General features: G+C 38.6%; 1 protein-coding gene across 1 annotated transcript in view; it reads left to right on the forward strand.

Moving 5' to 3' along the window:
• The window catches only part of CCDC30 (coiled-coil domain containing 30), a 144,917-nt gene that overhangs the window by 24,698 nt on the left and 97,955 nt on the right, over positions 1-22,264 (forward strand). Inside the window, exons 8-10 of the mRNA XM_060082790.1 lie at positions 4,419-4,490; positions 18,132-18,247; positions 20,429-20,503. Coding sequence (XP_059938773.1) covers positions 4,419-4,490; positions 18,132-18,247; positions 20,429-20,503 — 263 coding nt within the window. The remainder of the gene's footprint in view (positions 1-4,418; positions 4,491-18,131; positions 18,248-20,428; positions 20,504-22,264) is intronic.

Below are 22,264 nucleotides of genomic sequence, written 5' to 3' on the forward strand. Positions count from 1 at the left end.
TTTGTACTCTAGTATTCCATTGAATAAGCCTACTCAATGTATTCTATTTATCCATTCTACTGATGATGGACATTTATGTTGTTTCCAGTTGTGCTCTATTATGAATTGTGCTGCTATGAATATTCTTGTGCTTATCTGTACATCTCTGATCATGACATTCCTAAGAGTAGAATTATTAGATCAAAGGGTTACGGGTTTGTTCCACTTTGGTAGATACTGCCATACTGTCTTCCAAATAGTTGTATTAATTTAAGATCTTCTCAGTTGTATATGAGATTTTGGTTGCTTCACATTCTTTGTCAATACTCAGTATTGTCAGTCTTATTAATTTTACCTTTTCTGATGAGTATGTACTAGCATTTAATTGTGGCTTTACTTTGCATTTCCCTGACAGCTAATGATGTTGAAAATCCTTTAATATGTTTGTTGTTATTATTGCTCATTTAGATATACTGTTTTGTGAAGTTCCTGCTCAAGTCTTGCACATATTTTTCTATTGGGTTGTATCTTTATGTTTTGTAGGAGTTTATTAATTTGTAGGCATTTTCTGTATATTCTGGATATGAGCCTTTTGTTGGATATAAATGTCATGTTAAGTTTTTTTGCCATATAGAAATGCTAATATTTATCAAGTCAGATTTAACCAAGTTATTCTTTATGGCTTCTGGGTTTTCATGTGTAAAGCCTTTTCTGTATCACTACAAGGTTATTGAAAATGTTCTCCTCTGGTGTTTTTTTTTTCTTTTAGTACATTTATGGATTTATTATTTAAGTTTCAATCTTTGCTTTATCTATAATTTATTTTAGTATGAAGTTTAAATTTTTAAAATGACTTCCTCTCTATATAATTTGCAATAATTAAAGAAATTAGACTGATTCTTTTTCATGCAGTATGTATGTTACTTTAGGATCATTTCTTAAAATGTTAAATGTATAAAACAATAATGATCCTGCCAAATTGATTGTGGAATTAAAAACAAAGAATATCAGGAGGGTTGAGATTTTGTTAAGAATGCATTTTAAACAGTGAACACAAATGACCTTTTCAGAATGATGGAAAATTGGGCTAACGGGTACACAATTGCATATATTTGTCAAAATTTATCAGATTACTTAAAAGCATGAATTTTACTGTATGCAAAATACACCTCAATAAACCCAATTAGAAAAAAAAAGAAATTTGGCCACGTGAGTCTGATGAGAAGCAGTCTGCTACTTGTAGTACAGAAGGAGAAAGGAAAAAGCAGGAGCCCTGTTATGTTTAGTTACATTTGGATGCAGCAGAACACAATCACATAGCACCCTGTTCCGTCAGCACTTGGTTGCTCTGGTGGATCCTAAACTATTAATTGAAAACCGTCTGCGCAGTGAGTATCCCCAGGGGACCGCTGGGAAGCTGAGTTAGCAAGTCCTTTTAAAATATCATATGTAGTGTCAGTGTGGGTCTTACGTGTTACTTCTTGAATCATCCATCAATTTATAGCCAGAATCTATCCCTAGGTATATTTGTTACATGATACAGTTTCCCAAGTATTAGCCTATTTCTTTCAACAAACTGACTCTTTTAAATGAAGGACTTTATTTTAGTTTATTTTCTAGCTCTCTTTATATCACACCCAAAAATTTGTATGGGAATGAAAAATTTTGGCCAATAATAAAAATAGTTTTCAATAATAAAAAAGAATACATGCCAAATATTTATTTATTCTTCAATAAATAAATTACAAGAAAAAGATGAATTTTTAAAGGTTTGAAGGAATTATTAACCAAATATAATGTGTGGCCTTTACTGGATTCTGATTCAAACAGGTTTTTTAACATTTATGAAACAGTTGGAAGTTTGAATGCTAATTGGCTATTTGTATTAAGGAATTCTTGTTAAATTTCCTTAATCACACATAATGGTATTGAGTTTATATTTAAAAAGAGTCCTTATCTTTTAGAGGTACATAGTGAAATATTTATAGATGAATGATATGATGTCTGGGAGATGCTTCAAAATACAGGCCCCTACCTCACACCTACACAAAAATTAACTAAGTGGACCACAGAACTAAATGTAAGACTTAAAATTATAAAATGCTTAGAAGAAAACACAGGAGTAAATCCTTATGATCTGGAGTTAGGCAATCACATGTTAGATATAACACCAAAAACAAGAGTGATAAGAGAAAACCTAATAAATTGTATTTACTCAAAGTTTAAAATTTCTGTACTTCAAAATATACCAACAAGAAAGTGAAAAGACAAACCACAGACTGAGAGAAATATTTGCAAATTATGTGTTTGATGTGGGACTCATATCCAGAATATATGAAGAATTCTCACATATTCTTTTATATTATTATAAAAAGACAGCCCAATTTTAAAGTAAGCAAAATAAAATTTGAGCAGACATTTCTTTAGAGAAGGTATATGAATGGCCAATAGGCACATGAAAAGATGCTCAACGTCATTGGTCATTTGGGAAGTGCAAATTAAAACAATGAGATCCCTCTTCACACCCTCTAGAATGGCTATAATAAAAAAGACAGGGCCTCCCTGGTGGCGCAGTGGTTGAGAGTCCGCCTGCCGATGCAGGGGATACGGGTTCGTGCCCCTGTCTGGGAGGATCCCATATGCCGCGGAGCGGCTGGGCCAGTGAGCCATGGCCGCTGAGCCTGCGCATCCGGAGCCTGTGCTCCGCAACGGGAGAGGCCACAACAGTGAGAGGCCCGCGTACGGAAAAAAAAAAAAAGACAGTGACAAGTGTTGGCAAGGATGTGTAGAAATTGGAACATTGCTGATGGGATTGTAAAATGATGCAGACACTTTGGAAAACAATTTGGCAGTTTCTCAAGGTGTTAAATGTAAAATTATCATGTGACCCAGCAATTCCACTCCTGCGTGACCCAGGAGAAATGAAGACGTATGTCCACTCAAAAACTTGTATGAGAAATTAACACAACATTGTAAGTCAACTACACTTCAATAAAATAAATTTTTAAAAAACCTTGTATGTGAATGTTCAGAGCACTATTATTTACAGTAGCCAAAACATAGAAACAACTCAAACGTCCATCATTTGGTGAGTAGATAAACAAAACGTGGTATATCCATCCTGTGCAGAAAATAGTTAACATAGAAAACCTGCTAGTGGGAAGCTGCTGCATAGCACAGGGAGATAAGCTCGATGCTCTGTGATGACCTAGAGGGGTGGAGGAATAGGGAGGGTAGGAGGAAGGCTCAAGAGGGAGGGGATATGGGGATACATGTATCCATATAGCTGATTCACTTTACTGTACAGCAGAAACTAACACAACATTGTAATGCAATTATACTCCAATAAAGATGTTAAAAAAGAAGAAGAAGAAAACCTGACACTGCTGTGCTTAGAAAGTCCTGATTGTCAGGTTAGCCCTTGGCTAACATCTGGAAACTTGCATTTGGGGAAGGTTCCCACCATTCCCCAATTTGTAATAGTGGCTCACTGTGCTTGACCTCTTTGTACAAACAATGTGATTTATGCTGAAAACCTGCTTTCCTTCTGAGAGTCTGGGATTTTGATGTGTCCTAGGAAGAAGGCGGTGTCTATGTCACCAGCCCCCAATAAATATGTTGGCCACCGAGTCTGTAATGAATTTTCCTGGTAGACAACATTTCACACGAATTGTCAATTCATTGCTGGAGAAATTAAGCACATCCTGTGTGACTCCTCTGGGAGAAGACTCTTGGAAGCTTGTGCCTTATTTCCTCGTGCAACTTTTCTGTGTGATTGGGAATGATCTCTTACAAGATTCATGTTAGTGTCTTACTTCTGGGAGATTCCTCAACTTGCCGTTATAGGAGGCCTATCAGCCATACCATTGGTGATGAGTAAACCACAGGAGGCAAAGTGATAAAACCTGGGTTAGAGAACCCAAATCCAAAAGACTCCAATGCCTCATATACTTTCCTTACGCCCTTCTGCTCTCCTCATAAAATTCTTGAATAGTATCAAAAGTTATTTCCTGAAATTTTGCTATTTTGATATTTCTAGAAACTACTGGCAAAATTCGAAATATTATTAATTGCAAGAATTAATTTTAAGTATTTCTGTGTGTAATTTCTTTTTACTAAACTGGTAGTACCATGCTTAAAAACTTTCAGCTGTTCCCATTGTTTACAGTAGCCCAAACTCTTCAGCATAGAATCTGGTTAGGGAAACAGGGAAAGATTACAAGATCAGATGATATCAAGGACAGGGATAAATATAAGGTGTAGTAGGAATATTAAGAGGGAAATCTGGAAACATTCTGGGAGGAGGTGACATTTATGCAGAAAGTCAGGGGACAGCCATCAGAAAGAAAGTGTTCTGAAGAGAAATAGTTGTTTGAAATTTGATTATTATACTAATCAGTTGCTCCATACACAAATATTTTGTTCTTTTTTTCTTTTAGATTCTGCACTTGAGAAGTCTCAACTAGAAATTGAGAAATTGAAAGAAAATTTGATAAAGCTGAAAGAAAATGGTGAGTCATTTTAGCAGATATAATAATATTTAATAATAAAATATTAAACAATAATATAATTTATGTTAAGTAATATTTTAAAATAATATTACTTAATAAATATAATAATATTACTACTACTGCTATTGAGGCAGAAGATAGATGAGCCCCAGGCTGAACAGTTGGAGTTCATCCCCTGTGGACAGATACTCCAAAATAGCAGGAGGGAGGAGAAGCTAAGCCCTGCCCAGACAAAAGATAAAAGACCACATATGCCTCATTCTCAAAGGAGGAGACCTTCCTGACTACACACATGCAGAAAGGATCCTTGAAGGTGGAAAAGGGAGGGGGAGCCACCCCATAGTAGGTGATGTCAGGCTACCCATAGGCCGCTTCGCTAGAATCCATCTTGGCTAAGAGATGTGTGCGCACATGTGGGAGGACCCTGAGATATACCAAATCCAGGCTCAGGCCAGGCAAAGCAAGATGACTGGCCAAGGAAATGTGGAAGAAATGCCCCATAAAAGTGAATCAAACTACCACGAGGGTGCGACTCTGTCTCTGAGCCCCGTGGTGTGTCTATCCACAGGTACCCTTTTTCCTCCTAATAAACACTTTACTTGTTTCACTACTTTCTGTCTTTGTGGGAATTCATTTCTGCAGAGCTGTACGGGCCAGGGCTTTGTCACTGGTCACTGGTCTAGTGCCTAGGATTCAGCACTCTCACTGTCACGGCCTGACTTTAATCACTGGCTGGGAACCAAAATCCTGCTTCAAGCCGCTGCAGACCGAGGCCACCCTAGATCACTATTATTACTATATCTACTGCTATTACTATTACTAGCACTTGTTGCTTACTAACAGGTATGCTGTCAGGCATTTTATTTTATTTATTTACTTAAAAAAATTTTTTTAACATCTTTATTGGAGTATAATTGCTTTACAATGGTGTGTTAGTTTCTGCTTTATAACAAAGTGAATCAGTTATACATATACATATGTCCCCATATCTCTTCCCTCTTGCATCTCCCTCCCTCCCACCCTCCCTATCCCACCCCTCTAGCTGGTCACAAAGCACCCAGCTGATTTCACTGTGCTATGCGGCTGCTTCCCACTAACTATCTATCTATTTTACGTTTGGTAGTGTATGTATGTCAATGTCACTCTCTCACTTTGTCCCAGCTTACCCTTCCCCCACCCCATATCCTCAAGTCCATTCGCTAGTAGGACTGCATCTTTATTCCCATCTTGCCCCTAGGTTCTTCATGACCTTTTTTTTTTTTTACATTCCATATATATGTGTTAGCATATGGTATTTGTTTTTCTCTTTCTGACTAACTTCACTCTGTATGACGGTCTTTAGGTCCATCCACCTCACTACAAATAACTCAATTTCATTTCTTTTTATGGCTGAGTAATATTCCATTGTATATATGTGCCACATCTTCTTTATCTATTCATCTGTCGATAGACACTTAGGTTGCTTCCATGTCCCGGCTATTGTAAATAGAGCTGCAATGAACATTTTGGTACATGACTCTTTTTGAATTATGGTTTTCTCAGGATATATGCCCAGTAGTGGGATTGCTGGGTCATATGGTAGTTCTATTTTTAGTTTTTTAAGGAACCTCCATACTGTTCACCATAGTGGCTGTATGAATTAACATTCCCACCAACAGTGCAACAGGGTTCCCTTTTCTCCATACCCTCTCCAGCATTTACTGTTTCTAGATTTTTTGATGATGGCCATTCTGACCGGTGTGAGATGATATCTCATTGTAGTTTTGATTTGCATTTCTCTAATGATTAATGATGTTGAACATTCTTTCATGTGTTTGTTGGCAATCTGTATATCTTCTTTGGAGAAATGTCTATTTAGGTCTTCTGCCCATTGTTGGATTGGGTTGTTTGTTTCTTTGATATTGAGCTGCATAAGCTGCTTGGAAATTTTGGAGATTAATCCATTATCAGTTGCTTCGTTTGCAAATATTTTCTCCCATTCTGATGGTTGTCTTTTCATCTTGTTTATGGTTTCCTTTACTGTGCAAAAGCTTTTAAGTTTCATTAGGTCCCATTTGTTTATTTTTGTTTTTACTTCCATTTCTCTAGGAGGTGGGTCAAAAAGGATCTTGCTGTGATTTATGTCATAGAATGTTCTGCCTATGTTTTCCTCTAAGAGTTTTATTGTGTCTGCCCTTACATTTAGGTCTTCAATCCATTTTGAGTTTATTTTTGTGTGTGGTATTAGGGAGTGTTCTAATTTCATTCCTTTACATGTAGCTGTCCAGTTTTCCCAGCACCACTTATTGAAGAGGCTGTCTTTTTTCCATTGTATATTCTTGCCTTTATCAAAGATAAGGTGACCATATGTGCGTGGGTTTATCTATGGGTTTTCTATCCTGTTCCATTGATCTATATTTCTATTTTTGTGCCAGTACCATACTGTCTTGATTACTGTAGCTTTGTAGTATAGTCTGAAGGCAGGAAGCCGGATTCCTCCAGCTCCGTTTTTCTTTCTCAAGATTGCTTTGGCTATTCGGGGTCTTTTGTGTTTCCATACAAATTATGAAAGTTTTTGTTCTAGTTCTGTGAAAAATGCCAGTGGTAGTTTGATAGGGATTGCATTGAATCTGTAGATTGCTTTGGGTAGTATAGTCATTTTCACAATGTTGATTTTTCCAATCCAAGAACATGGTATAGCTCTCCATCTATTTGTATCATCTTTAATTTCTTTCATCAGTGTCTTATAATTTTCTGCATACAGGTCTTTTGTCTCCTTAAGTAGGTTTATTCCTAGACATTTTATTCTTTTTGTTGCAATGGTAAATTGGAGTGTTTTCTTAATTTCACTTTCAGATTTTTCATCATTAGTGTATAGAATGCAAGAGATTTCTGTGCATTAATTTTGTATCCTGCTACTTTACCAAATTCATTGATTAGCTCTAGTAGTTTTCTGGTAGCATCTTTAGGATTCTCTATGTATAGTATCATGTCATCTGCAAACAGTGACACCTTTACTTCTTCTTTTCCGATTTGGATTCCTTTTATTTATTTTTCTTCTCTGATTGCTGTGGCTAAAACTTCCAAAACTATGTTGAATAATAGTGGTGAGAGTGGGCAACCTTATCTTCTTCCTGATCTTAGTGGAAATGGTTTCAGTTTTTCACCATTGAGGACGATGTTGGCTGTGGGTTTGTCATTATGGCCTTTATTATGTTGAGGAAAGTTCCTTCTATGCCTACTTTCTGGAGGGTTTTTGTCATAAATGGGTGTTGAATTTTGTCGAAAGCTGTCTCTGCATCGATTGAGATGATCATATGGTTTTTCCCCTTCAATTTGTTAATATGGTGTATCACGTTGATTGATTTGAGTATACTGAAGAATCCTTGCATTCCTGGGATAAACCCCACTTGATCATGGTATGATCCTTTTAATGTGCTGTTGGATTCTGTTTGCTAGTATTTTGTTGAGGATTTTTGCATCTATGTTCATCAGTGATATTGGCCTGTAGTTTTCTTTCTTTGTAACATCTTTGTCTGGTTTTGGTATCAGGGTGATGCTAGCCTTGTAGACTGAGTTTGGGAGTGTTCCTCCCTCTGCTATATTTTGGAAGAGTTTGGGAAGGATAGGTGTTACCTCTTCTCTAAATGTATGATAGAATTCACCTGTGAAGCCATCTGGTCTTGGGCTTTTGTTTGTTGGAAGATTTTTAATCACAGTTTCAATTTCAGTGCTTGTGATTGGTCTGTTCATATTTTCTATTTCTTTCTGGTTTAGTCTCGGAAGGTTGTGCATTTCTAAGAATTTGTCCATTTCTTCCAGGTTGTCCATTTTATTGGTATATAGTTGCTTGTAGTAATCTCTCATGGTCCTTTGTATTTCTGCAGTGTCAGTTGTTACTTCTTCTTTTTCATTTCTAATTCTATTGATTTGAGTCTTGTCCCTTTTTTTCTTGATAAGTCTGACTAATGGTTTATCAGTTTTGTTTATCTTCTCAAAGAACCAGCTTTTAGTTTTATTGATCTTTGCTATTTTTTCCTTCATTTCTTTTTCATGTATTTCTGATCTGATCTTTATGATTTCTTTCCTTCTGCTAACTTTGGGGTTTTTTTTTTTGTTGTTCTTTCTCTAATTGCTTTAAGTGTAAGTTTAGGTTGTTTATTTGAGATGCTTCTTGTTTCTTAAGGTAGAATTGTATTGCTATAAACTTCCCTCTTAGAACTGCTTTTCTGCATCCCATAGGTTTTGGGTTGTCGTGTTTTCATTGTCATTTGTTTCTAGGTATTTTTTGATTTCTTCAGTGATCTCTTGGTTATTAAGTAGTGTATTGTTTATCCTCCATGTGTTTGTATTTTTTACAGATTTTTTCCTGTATTTGATATCTAATCTGTTAGTGTTGTGGTCCAAAAAGATACTTGATACGATTTCAATTTTCTTAAATTTACCAAGGCTTGATTTGTGACCCAAGATGTGATCTATCCTGGAGAATGTTCCATGAGCACTTGAGAAGAATGTGTATTCTGTTGTTTTTGGATGGAATGTCCTATAAATATCAATTAAGTCCATCTTGTTTAATGTATCATTTAAAGCTTGTGTTTCCTTATTTTTTTTTTCATTTTGGATGATCTGTCCATTGGTGAAAGTGGGGTGTTAAAGTCCCCTACTATGATTGTGTTACTGTCAATTTCTCCTTCTACGCCTGATAGTATTTGCCTTATGTACTGAGGTGCTCCTATGTTGGGTGCATAAATATTTACAATTGTTATATCTTCTTCTTGGATTGATCCCTTGATCATTATGTAGTGTCCTTCTTTGTCTCTTATAATACTCTTTGTTTTAAAGTCTATTTTGTCTGATATGAGAATTGCTACTCCAGCTTTCTTTTGATTTCCATTTGCATGGAATATCTTTTTTGATCCCCTCACTTTCAGTCTGTATGTGTCCCTAGGTCTGAAGTGGGTCTCTTGTAGACAGCATATATATGGGTCTTGTTTTTGTATCCATTCAGCCAATCGATGTCTTTTGGTTGGAGCATTTAATCCATTTACATCTAAGGTAATTATCAATATGTATGTTCCTATTACCATTTTGTTAATTGTTTTGGGTTTGTTATTGTAGGTCTTTTCCTTCTCTTGTGTTTCCTGCCTAGAGAAGTTCCTTTAGCATTTGTTGTAAAGCTGGTTTGGTGGTGCTGGATTCTCTTAGCTTTTGCTTGTCTGTAAAGTTTTTAATTTCCCTGTCAAATCTGAATGAGATCCATGCTGGGTAGAGTAATCTTGGTTGTAGGTTTTTCCCCTTCATCACTTTAAATGTGTCCTGCCACTCCCTTCTGGCTTGCAGAGTTTCTGCTGAAAGATCAGCAGATCTTTTTTTGTGGTTGTTGTTGTTAACCTTATGGGGAATCCCTTGTGTGTTATTTGTTGGTTGTCCCTTGCTGCTTTTTTTTTTTTTTTTTTTTTTTTTTTTTGCGGTACACAGGCCTCTCACTGTTGTGGCCTCTCCCGTTGCGGAGCACAGGCTCCGGACGTGCAGGCTCAGCGGCCATGGCCCATGGGCCCAGCCACTCCGTGGCATGTGGGATCTTCCCGGACTGGGGCACGAACCCGTGTCCCCTGCAATGGCAGGCAGACTCTCAACCACTGCGCCACCAGAGAAGCCCTTCCTTGCTGCTTTTTATATTTTTTCTTTGTATTTAATTTTTGACAGTTTGATTAATATGTGTCTTGGCGTGTTTCTCCTTGGATTTGTCTGGTATGGGACTCTCTGTGCTTCTTGGCTTCTATTAACTATTTCCTTTCCCGTATTAGGGAAGTTTTCAACTATAATCTCTTCAAATATTTTCTCAGTCCCTTTCTTTTTCTCTTCTTCTTCTGGAACCCCTATAATTCGAATGTTGGTGCATTTAATGTTGTTCCAGAGGCCTCTGAGACTGTCCTCCATTCTTTTCATTCTTTTTTCTTTATTCTGCTCTGCAGTAGTTATTTCCACTATTTTATCTTCCAGGTCACTTATCCGTTCTTCTGCCTCAGTTATTCTGCTATTGATCGCTTCTAGAGAATTTTCAGTCTCACTTATTGTGTTGTTCATCTCTGTTTGTTTGCTCTTTAGTTCTTCTAGGTCCTTGTTAAACATTTCTTGTATTTTCTCCATTCTATTTCCAAGATTTTGGATCATATTTACTATCATTATTCTGAATTCTTTTTCAGGTAGACTGCCTATTTCCTCTTCATTTGTTAGGTCTGGTGGGTTTTTGCCTTGCTCCTTCATCTGCTGTGTGTTTTTCTGTGTTCTCATTTTGCTCAACTTACTGTGTTTGGGGTCTCCTCTTCGCAGGCTGCAGGTTCATAGTTCCTGTTGTTTTTGGTGTCTGTCCCCAGTGGCTAAGGTTGGTTCAGTATGTTGTGTAGGCTTCCTGGTGGAGGGGACTAGTGCCTGTGTTCTGGTGGCTGAGGCTGGATCTTGTCTTTCTGGTGGGCAGGTCCACGTCTGGTGGTGTGTTTTGGGGTATCTGTGGCCTTATTATGATTTTACTCGGCCTCTCTGCTAATGGATGGAGTTGTGTTCCTGTCTTGCTAGTTGTTTGGCATAGGGTGTCCAGCACTGTATCTTGCTGGTCACTGAGTGGAGCTGGGTCTTGGCATTGAGATGGGGATCTCTGGGAGATTTTCACTGTTTGATATTAGGTGGAGCTGGGAGGTCTCTTGTGGACCAGTGTCCTGAACTTGGCTCTCCCACCTCCGAGGCACAGCCCTGACGCCTGGCTGGAGCACCAAGAGTGTGTCATCCACACAGCTCAGAATAAAAGGGAGAAGAAAGAAAGAAAGAAAGAGAGGGAGGGAGGGAGGGAGGGAGGGAGGAAGGAAGGAAGGAAGAAAAGAGAGAGAGGGAGAGAAAGAAAGAAAGGAAGGAGGAAGGAAGGAAGGAAGAAAGAAGATAAAATAAAATAAAATAAAGTTATTAAAATAAAAAATAATTAAGAAAAAAATTTTGTTTTTGTAGGAAAAAAATTTTAAGTAAAAAAAAAAATTTTTAAAACAAAAACGGACAGACAAAACCCTAGGACAAATGGTAAAAGCAAAGCTATACAGACAAAATCACATACATGCACACTCACAAAACAAGAAAAAGGGGGGAAAAATATATATCTTTGCTCCCAAAGTCCACCTCCTCAATTTGGGATGATTTGTTGTCTATTCAGGTATTCCACAGATGCAGGGTACATCAAGTTGACTGTGGAGATTTAATCCACTGCTCCTGAGGCTGCTGGGAGAGATTTCCCTTTCCCTTTCTCTTCTTTGTTCGCACAGCTCCCGGGGTTCAGCTTTGGATTTGGCCCTGCCTCTGCGTGTAGGTCACCTGAGGGCATGTGTTCTTTGCTCAGAGATGATGGGGTTAAAGGAGCAGCTGATTCAGGGGCTCTGGCTCACTCAGGCTGGGGGGAGGGAGGGGTACGGAGTGTGGGGCGAGCCTGTGGCGGCAGAGGCCGGCGTGACGTTGCACCAGCCAGAGGCACGCCGTGAGTTCTCCCGGGGAAGTTGTCCCTGGATCACAGGACCCTGGCGGTGGCGGGCTGTACAGGCTCCCGGGAGGGGCGGTGTGGACACTGACCTGTGCTTGGACACAGGCTTCTTGGTGGCTGCAGCAGCAGCCTGCCTTAACATCCCATCCCCGTCTCTGGGGTCCGCGCTGATAGCCGCGGCTCATGCCTGTCTCTGGAGCTCCTTAAGCGGCCCTCTCGCACCAGGAAACAAAGAGGCAAGAAAAGGTCTGTTGTCTCTTCGGCAGGTCCAGACGTTTTCCCGGACTCTGTCCCGGCTATCTGTGGCACACGAGCCCCTTCAGGCTGTGTTCACACAGCCAACCCCAGTCCTCTCCCTGGTATCCGACCTCCGAAGCCCGAGCCTCAGCTCCCAGCCCCCACCCGCCCCGGCGGGTGAGCAGACAAGACTCTAAGGCTGGTGAGTGCTGGTCGGTACCGATCCTCTGTGCGGGAATCTCTCCGCTTTGCCCTCCGCACCCCTGTTGCTGTCCTCTCCTCCGTGGCTGCGAAGCGTCCCCTCCGCCACATGCAGTCTCCACCCGTGAAGGGGCTTCCTAGTGTGTGGAAACCTTTCCTCCTTCACAGCTCCCTCCCACTGGTGCAGGTCCCGTCCCTATTCTTTGTCTCTGTTTTTTTTTTTTTTTCTTTTGCCCTACCCAGGTACGTGGGGAGTTTCTTGCCTTTTGGGAGGTCAGAGGTCTTCTACCAGCATTCAGTAGGTGTTCTGTAGGAGTTGTTCCACGTGTAGATGTATTTCTGATGTATCTGTGGGGAGGAAGGTGATCTCCGCGTCTCACTCTTCCGCCATCTCCTCTCCTGTCAGGCATTTTAAATGGATTATCTCTATTGTTAACAACACTGCCAAGTTGTATTATTATTACCATTTCATTGATAAAAAAACTGAGTCATGACAAGGTTAAATGAATTGTCCAACAGCTACATTAGAGAGTTCCCTGGTGGCACAGTGGTTAAGAATCTGCCTGCCCATGCAGAGGACTCCGGATTAAGCCCTGGTCGGGGAAGATCCCACATGCCGCGGAGCAGCTAAGCCTGTGCACCATGACTACTGAGCCTGTGCTCTAGGGCCCGTGTGCTGAAACTACTGAAACCTGCGTGCCTAGAGCTCGTGCTCCACAGCAAGAGAAGCCACCGCAACGAGAAGCCCGCGCACCGCAAGAAAGAGTAGCCCTTGCTAATCACAACTGAGAAAAGACTGCGCGCAGCCAAAAAAAAAAAAAAAAAAAAAAAAGCTACATTAAGTATTAGAGCTGGTATTTCAGTCCATATATGTCTGACTCCAAAACCTTTGGTCAACACAAACAATACATATTTTACTGGGACCACTGAGATCAAGACAACTTATAATACATTTAACAACACTTCACACATATTTGTTTGCTGCGAAGCCAATAGGCTTGGAATAAGTGGTGAATTAGTTAATCTGACCCTATCTTGGCTGTGTAAAAATGATACCAGCTATAAATAATGTAATGACATTTGAGTGTCATAATGGTAGTAACTACGAAAATAATTTAAAATATGTTTACCAGTTTTAATAGTTATAAAACTAGGTTTATTTACCCTGTGCTCTTGTGATTTATAATAAGAAACATGTATTTGGTCTTCATCCTTGTTTCTGCCACCCCCAAACCCTTGGAATTTCCTAAGTGATAAGAACAGTAGGGGTGTCTTTTGTCATGGTAATGAGGAATTTTGGAAAGCCCCTCGGTAACCAAAGGATGGGAGTTAGTTGCCAGGGGAGCCAACCACGTGATTAGAGGGTTGGATCTTTCAGTCCCACCCTCCACCCCCTCTGTAACCCCAACTCCTCCGTGTCCCCACCCCCACCTCCTAGGAGTGGGGAGGGGCCGGAGATTAAGTTCAATTGCCAGTGGCCAGTGATTTAATCAGTCGTGCCTGTGTAATGAAGCTTTCATAGAAACCCAAAGGAGGGGGTTCAGAGAGCTTCCGGGTTGGTGAACACATGGAGATTTGGGGAGCATAGAGCACTCAGGGAGGGCATGAAAGGTCTGCACTCCTTTCCCCAGACCTTGCCCTTAGGCATCTCTTCCATCTAGCTATTCCTGAGTTACGTTCCTTTTTAATAAACCGGGTAATCTAGTAAATAAAACGTTTCCCTGCGTTCTGTGAGCTGCTTTAACAAATTAATCAAACCCAAGGAGGAGGTCATGGGAACCTCTGATTTATAACCAATCAGTCAGAAGCACAGATAACAACCTGCCCTTGCAATTGGCATCTGAAGCAGAGGGCAGTCTTGTGGGGCTGAGCCCTTAACCCGTGGAATCTGATGCTATCTCCAGGTAGAGAGCCTCAGAACTGAGTTGAATTGTAGAACACCAAGCCGGCATCGGAGAATTATGTAGGTGTGTGGGGAAAATAACCCATGCATTACAATTGATGATCAGGATTGTTTAAAAAATATATGAATACAATTATAAAATGAACACTGCTTTCTTAGTAACTGATAGAGCAAGAAAACAAAATCAGTAAGCATATAGAAGACCTAATAACACTACTAAGCAGCATGACATAATCAATAATTATAGAAAACTCCACCAGAAGTATTATATTCTTTTCAAGTACACGTGGAGCATTCACAAAAATATGCTATCGCCATAAAACAAATTTCTGCAGAAGAACTGAAATCATACAAATTATGTTCTCTGACCATAATAGAATTAAACCAAAAAGCAGTAACAGTAGTATGTTTAGAAAATCGCCAAATATTTGGAAGTTGAATAAGATACTTCTAAATTGCCATGCCTTCCGAGAAAAAATTCCAAGGGATATTACAAAGTATTTTCTATGAATTAACTTGAATGACATTGAAAACACTGAACATATCAGTATTTGTGGGATGCATCTAAGCCAGTGCTTAAGAGGGAAACTTATCCCATTTAATGCTTATACCAGAAATCAAGAAAGGACTCAAAATAATCGAAGCTTCTACTTTAAAAACCCAGGATAAGAACAAATTAAATCCAAGGCAAGCAAAAATAAGGAGATGTTTAAAATAAGGTTGAGGTCAATAAAAGTAAAAACAGAACAAAATAGAATAAATTAGTGGCATGAAGGGCCGGTTCTTCGGAAGGATCAATAATATTGGTAAACGTCTAACTAGATTTTTCACGAAAAAATGAGAGAAGACACACATTACCCATATAAGCAATGACAGAGAACATTTCTACAGATCAAAAAGATAATAAGGGAATATATTGAGCAACTTTATGACAATAAATTTGATGACCTGGATAAGATGGACACATTTCTTGAAAGACACAAATTACTGAACCTCACTCAAGAAGAAGCAGATAGCCCTAAATCTACCAAAGAAATTGAATTTATAGTTAAACATCTTCCCACAAAGAAAACTCCAGGTTCAGATGGCTTCACTTAACAAACTTTTAAGGAATAAATAATACTAATTTTACATAAACTCTTCCAGAAAATAGAAGAAGAGTGAATACGTACTTCCCAACTGTTAAGTGGTCAGCATTACTTTGATGACAAAACCAAACACATTACATTATTCCCAATGACTGCAGAAGACCTTGTAAAAGTACAAAGAGTAAGGAGTAATTTTGGGATAGTAAAATCAAATTGTGTTTATCTGCAGTGGGTTGGCTAAAAAAGTGACCACACAATGGATACTTCCATAAGAATGACATAGATTTTTGTGCACTGACATGAATAGATGTCTGTGACATGTTATCAAGTGAAAAAAGCAAGCTGTAGAGTAATACATGTAGTGTAATGTCATTTTGGTTTTTATTTTTATAGGGTGTGTGTGGGTGTGTGTGTGTGCATGTGTATGTGCGCTCACAGGACTGTATGAGGTGATACACATTAGTGTGGCAGTAAAGTTGTGAATACACTGGGATAATTTTGTATAAGTTCTAAGTAGCTACTGCCCTGCATCTGCCAAGTGTCTCCCACCTACCCCAACTGTCCCAGCTCCTTCCAGCCCCTTGTCTTTCCAGCCACCAGAGGGATAATACTCGGCACAGCAGGATGTTCTGTAGAACTCTGCTCCAGAGCTACGTTCTCATAGATGAGGGTCCACGCTTTACCAGTTGTTAAATATTTTCAATACAACCCTTGTCTATACATTAGAATATGCATATAAAAATTTTTAAAGAGTATTTACCAAGTATTAACAACATTATTTCGGGTCAGGGTAGATAAGGGTTGGATGAGAATATCTGCTCTGAACATAACTGTTTAGCTTGATTTTTTCTTTTTAAAACAAAAAGCCTATATTCCATTTGTAATAAGCAAAACAGTACTGATTTTAGTGACCTATTTAAAATAGACCATTATTCAACTGTATTTTTAAGATCTGTGAAAATTAAAAATACTGGTAATATATAGTATAGAGAAATGGACAATGGCATTGTGAGAACGTAGCTTTGTACAATCTTTTTGAAGAATAATTTGGCAGGCTCTGTCAAATTTTTTAAATGCACATGTCTCCTGATCCAGCTATCCCTTTTCTTTCTGGGGATTTATTTTTTTGAAAATAATGCCATAAGTACCTAGAGATTGATGAACAAGGAAAATAATTTTAGAATTGTTTACAAGAATAAGCATTGGCAACAAACCTAAATCTTCATCAGTAGGGGAAAAGTGACACAAAAAAATGGCAATTTGGATGGTGGCATACTATGCAGAACAAAATGAGATAATGCATAAACAAACTGTGGTATATTAATAAGATGGACTAAAGAGTCAAGAGGAACAAATTATTGATAAAACACCGATGAATCCCCAAAATACTGTATATATTGAGTGAAAGAAGCCTGACACAAACATATGTGTATTGTAAGATTTTATTTCTATGAAAACCAAGAACGAGCAAAACTAGTCTATGTGATAGAAGTCAGAAAGTGGTTGTAGGGGTGGGTGGCAGTGGAGAACTGACTGGAAAATATTTGAGGGAGCATTAGGGGGTGATGGAGATGTGCTATGTCTTTTTCAGGGGAAGTTCCCAGGTATATAAAATTGTCAAAATTCATTGAACACTTAAGATATGTACATTATATTGTATATAAATTATACCTCAATTAAAAAATAGTTCCAAATAAGAAATGGAAAATGACTTTATAAGAGTTGTCCTGTGAAGATATCCATTATTCACAGGTGGTAAAGTTGCAGACAGTGTTGCATAGCATTGTTTAAATTTTTTTTAATTGCATATGCAAAAGGTAGAACAAATCTTGCCCTCCATATATGTATATGGATTGTGAATGCTTTTTTTTTTCTTTTTGGTGTGTTTTCAGCATTTTTCAAGTTAAAAAATTTACACACTAAGGAAAAAAAGAGGGTAGTAAGGGAAACAAAAGACAAAATGAAGAAAGAAAAGCACAAGTCAAAAACAGAACAGGCAATGAAGAAGGAAAACAAAGGAGACTAAAGCCGCAAAAGAAAAATAGGAGAAACATAAGTGAAAAAAGAAACAGCTGCAAATCCGGGAAAGTTACAGGCAACAAGTTTGTACTATTGAAACTTTGATGAGTGCTGGAAGAGCAGGTCTTAACATGAGGTGCTGAGCTGAGAGTAGCCTACAGGCAGAGGTGCTACAGGAGAAAGATGGTTTTGATGAATCAACTTGATTTCACTTTACAGTCTGTCCGTTCACTACTCCTAGCTCACTACATCAGCTGTCTATGGAGGCCCTGCGGTTAATGAGTGCAAGAGAAGGATCTAGGAATATGTGAGGAATATATGAGGTGTGTAAGAGAGACAGGACCACCAGGAAGATGATTTTTTTAGTGGTTTCACTTTTAGAAGCCAGGCTCAATTGTTTTAAAATTCCAGGTCCTGGAAGAATCTCTATTGCTGGAAACCCTATACTCAAAAAGTCCAGCTCATTAGACTGGTATGAGAAATAAAAAACATTCTGTTCTGTTTCATTAGTTGGTAGAACATTCTAGGGCTGGACTTGAGAATCTGGCAGCTCTTCTTTGTGGAGAATCACATATGCAGAGACATGGTAGGACTGACAAGAATGGCAGGAAAGAGCACTTCCTCAGTTCTTGGAGTTAACACCCCCAAATTAAAACTTCGATCCAGTTGAGTCAACTGCATTTTCCCTGTTTTAGACTCAGTTGACCTACGGAAAGCAAAGGAACATAATCAGAGACTGGATGAGGAAATTCTGGCTTTAAGAAATCGAGTTCGATCACTTGACTCAGAAAGAAAGGTACTTGGAGAAGAGGTAAGTTATTTAATTTTTTTTTAGAGTTAATTTAAATGTGTATAGAATAGTAACAGCAGCTAAGCAAGCTAGATGTATCAATACATCATTTATTGGTCATTAGTGAAGACTGATTCTGGTGGCTATAGCATCCCAGGTAGAGCTGTACTTTGACCTAGATGCTTTCTATCAGTATTTCTATTTTATACATTTTAGCTACATATGCTGAACAGTAATGTTACTGCTATTGTGTCAGTTTAGGATCTTTTCTTTTTAATAAAGATTTAGATAATAGTTTATACTTATCACATTTACCAAAGTTTGAGATTATTAATACTAAACCCGTAGTTGTGTTATGTTTTTGAATCATTTCTTCTTAGGAATTTATTGATTTTTAATATGTACTTCCAAGTTCTAAATATACTATATGTCACTTCAATTTTAATTATATTCATTTCACAGTCATATCTCTAGTGTCTAATACAATGCCTGGCATATAATAAGTGCTCAAGAAATTTTGTTGCAAGAATGAATAGATATTCATTAGAATGGCTATTATCAAAACAATAAACAATAACAAATGTTGATGAGGAAGTGGAGAAATTGGAACCCTTTGTGCATTATTGTTAAGAATGTAAAATGGTACAGCCACTGTAGAAAACAATATGGGACTTACTTTAAAAAGTAAACATAGAGTTACCATATGATCTAGCAATTCTGCTTCTGGGTATACACCCAAAAGAATTGAAAGCAGGGACTTGAACATATATTTGTTCACTCGTGTTCATAGCCAAAAGGTTGAAGCAACCCAAGCATCCATTGACAGATGAATGGATAAACAAAATATGGTGTACACATACAATGGAATATTATTCCACCTTAAAAAGAAATATGCTACAACATGGGTGAAACTTGAAGACATTATGCTAATTGAAATAAACAAGTCACAGAAAGACAAATAGTGTATAATTCCACTTATATGAGGTACCTAGAGTAGTCAGAAATCATAGAGACAGAAAGTAGAATGGTGGTTTCTAGGGGCTGTGGGGGAGGGCATAATGAGGAGTTATTGTTTAATGGGTGTAGAGTTTCAGTTTTACAAGATGAAAAGAATTATGGAGACGGATGGTGGTGATGGGTGCACAGTAATGGGAATGCGTTTAGTACTACTCAGCTGTATAGTTAAAAATGCTTAAGGGGCTTCCCTGGTGGCGCAGTGGTTAAGAATCTGCCTGCCAATGCAGGGGGACATGGGTTTGAGCCCTGGTCTGGAAGATCCCACATGCCACGGAGCAACTAAGCCTGTGCGCCATAACTACTGAGCCTGCACTCTAGAGCCTGCAAGCCACAACGACTGAGCCTGCATGCCACAGCTACTGAAGCCTGCCCACCTAGAACCCATGCTCCACAACAAGAGAAGCCACTGCAATGAGAGGCCCACGCACCGCAACGAAGAGTAGTCCCCCACTCGTGGCAACTAAAGAAAGCCTGCGCGCAGCAGCAAAGACCCAAGACAGCCAAAAATAAATAAATAAATAAATTTTTAAATTGTTAAAATGGTAAATTTTTTTGTTATGTATATTTTATCCTAATTTTTTAAATGCAATCATAATAAAGAATGAATAAACACTGTTCAAGTTGTCTAAATCTCTGTAAATTTGTATATCTAATACTGGTAAAATATGTTTAATGTATGTTAAACATATGTTTATGTTTTATATATACACAAACATACACATGCATGTGAGATAAAGTTCAGGAAGGGTATATCCCAAACATTATTACTTCTGGAAAGGGAAACGGGATTATGGGGTAGAGTTATGTGAAGGAAAAGATCACTTGTTGCTCTATGTACCTATATGTTGTTTAAATTTTTTACACAAAGAATGTATTCATGTATAACTTGTATATTTTTAAAACAAAGTATCCCCCCTCACTTTTTTTTTTTTTTTTTTTTTTTTTTTTTTTTTTTTGGTATGCGGGCCTCTCACTGTTGTGGCATCTCCCGTTGTGGAGCACAGGCTCCGGACGCACAGGCTCAGCGGCCATGGCTCACGGGCCTAGCTGCTCTGTGGCATGTGGGATCATCCCGGACTGGGGCACAAACCCGTGTCTCCTGCATCGGCACGCGGACTCTCAACCACTACGCCATCAGGGAAGCCCCCCCCTCACTTTTGTATTTAAAATGCTTTTGTATTTCAGGTTGAAAGGCTTAAAGGAGAAATTTGTGAATCTCAAGAGAATAAGCAACTTGGAAACCACTCTCCTGGAAAAATGGTGGGTGCTGAACAGAAAGTAGAGGTATTAAAATTATGTTCTTTCTGACTTCTAATTTTGAAGTGAGTTGCATTTTACAAGAGTGCACCAGAGCAATAGGTGCTGAGCATTTGCTATTCTCCTCTTGCCTGCCTTTTTCTATTGCTTTGCCAGTGAGTATGGAGGAAGAAATTGGGGTACAGAGGATATGTTTCTGTTCACTTCTTCCCCACAGGGAACAATTAATTTGAAAAATATAATGGGTTTCGTTAAAGAAAAAAAGACTCTTACAAAGATACAACCAACTTGGGCATTTTTAATCATCAAAATGAAGTTGCCTTACAGAATCAACCAGTGATAGGGGAGTGGGTAGTTGGAACCACATATCATAGAGAACTAATATGGTTTAGGCTCCAGTGTGTACAGCATCTACACTTTTCAGAACGATCAGCCTCTGAAGGGGTGGGAAAAGCGATCAAACACAAGGCAGATGGAAGCAAGAGCCAGTGTGTTGTAGAGAGGGCGATTTCAGATATTCAGCTCAAGGAGCTAGACTGCTTTGCCTTTCCTCTCACACACCTAAGATGAGTGACATCCCTGTTGCTGAGGGATCTCCTTCACCAGAGCTTGTTTTTACTGTAACTCCCTGGGCCCTATACCCACAACCTCCTCGGTAGCAAGGAAACTTTAGCCACCCGATTTATTGTTTCCCTGCCCAAGGAACCTGTATCCTTCTTGTCTTCCAGAACTCTCTTGTAGATAAATAATGCATTTTGTAGGAAGGAAGGGAGGAAGGGAGGGTGGGAAGGAGAGAAGGCAGGAAGGAAAGAAGGAATTTCCAGGCAAGACTTCAGTAACTTTTACCAAAATTTTTCCCAGAGCACCCAGTGGTGGTGCTCTAATTTACAGAAGTTGACTTATTAGTAACTATTTTTATTAGTTTCTTATTTATCCTTCCAATATTTATTCCAATAGAAGCATTTTGAACATTTATTCAGATTTCCTCCTTTCTTAATTTCTCTTCCCTTCCCTTCCTTCCCCTCCCTCCCTTCCTTCCTTTCTTTCTTCCTTCTTTCCCTCCCTTCCTCCCTTCCTCCCTCCCTCCCTCCCTCCCTTCCTCCCTTCCTCCCTTCCTTCCTTCCTCCCTCCCTCCCTCCCTTCCTTCCTTCTTTCCAACCGTCCTTCCTTTCTTTTTAACTAAAATGCTCCTGGAGATCCTCCTATATCATACAAAGAGATCTTCCTGATTCTTTAGAGCAGCTAGCATTCTGTTGTGTGGATGTACTATAATTTATTTAACCAGTCTCCTGTTGATGGACACTTGGGTTGTTTCCAGTCTTTTGCATATTTATGCAGGTGTTTCTACAGGTTAGAGTCACAGAAATGGGATTGTGAGGTTAGGGGGTAGCTAGATCTATCATTTTGGTCGATATTGCCAGATACTACTCAGTGGAAATTGCATCATTTTCCTCTTCCATCAACAATCTATGAGAAAGCTAGTTTCCTAAAATTTCACTAACTGAATATATTGTCAAACTTTTGTATTTTTACTAAATGATAGGTGAGAATGAGTATCTCAGTGTAGTTTTCATTTTCAATCATCTATTTATAGTGAGATTGAACATTTTTCAAATGTTTATATTTAACACCAATATTTATATTTCTTGTATAAAATTAACTTTATTGAAATATATAATACAATATAAACATACATATTTTAAGAGTTGAGTTCAATGAGCTTTGACAAATGTATACATCTGTATAAGCACAACCACTACAATC

The sequence above is a fragment of the Mesoplodon densirostris genome, chromosome 2, assembly GCF_025265405.1.
Source record: "Mesoplodon densirostris isolate mMesDen1 chromosome 2, mMesDen1 primary haplotype, whole genome shotgun sequence".
NCBI lineage: Eukaryota > Metazoa > Chordata > Mammalia > Artiodactyla > Ziphiidae > Mesoplodon > Mesoplodon densirostris.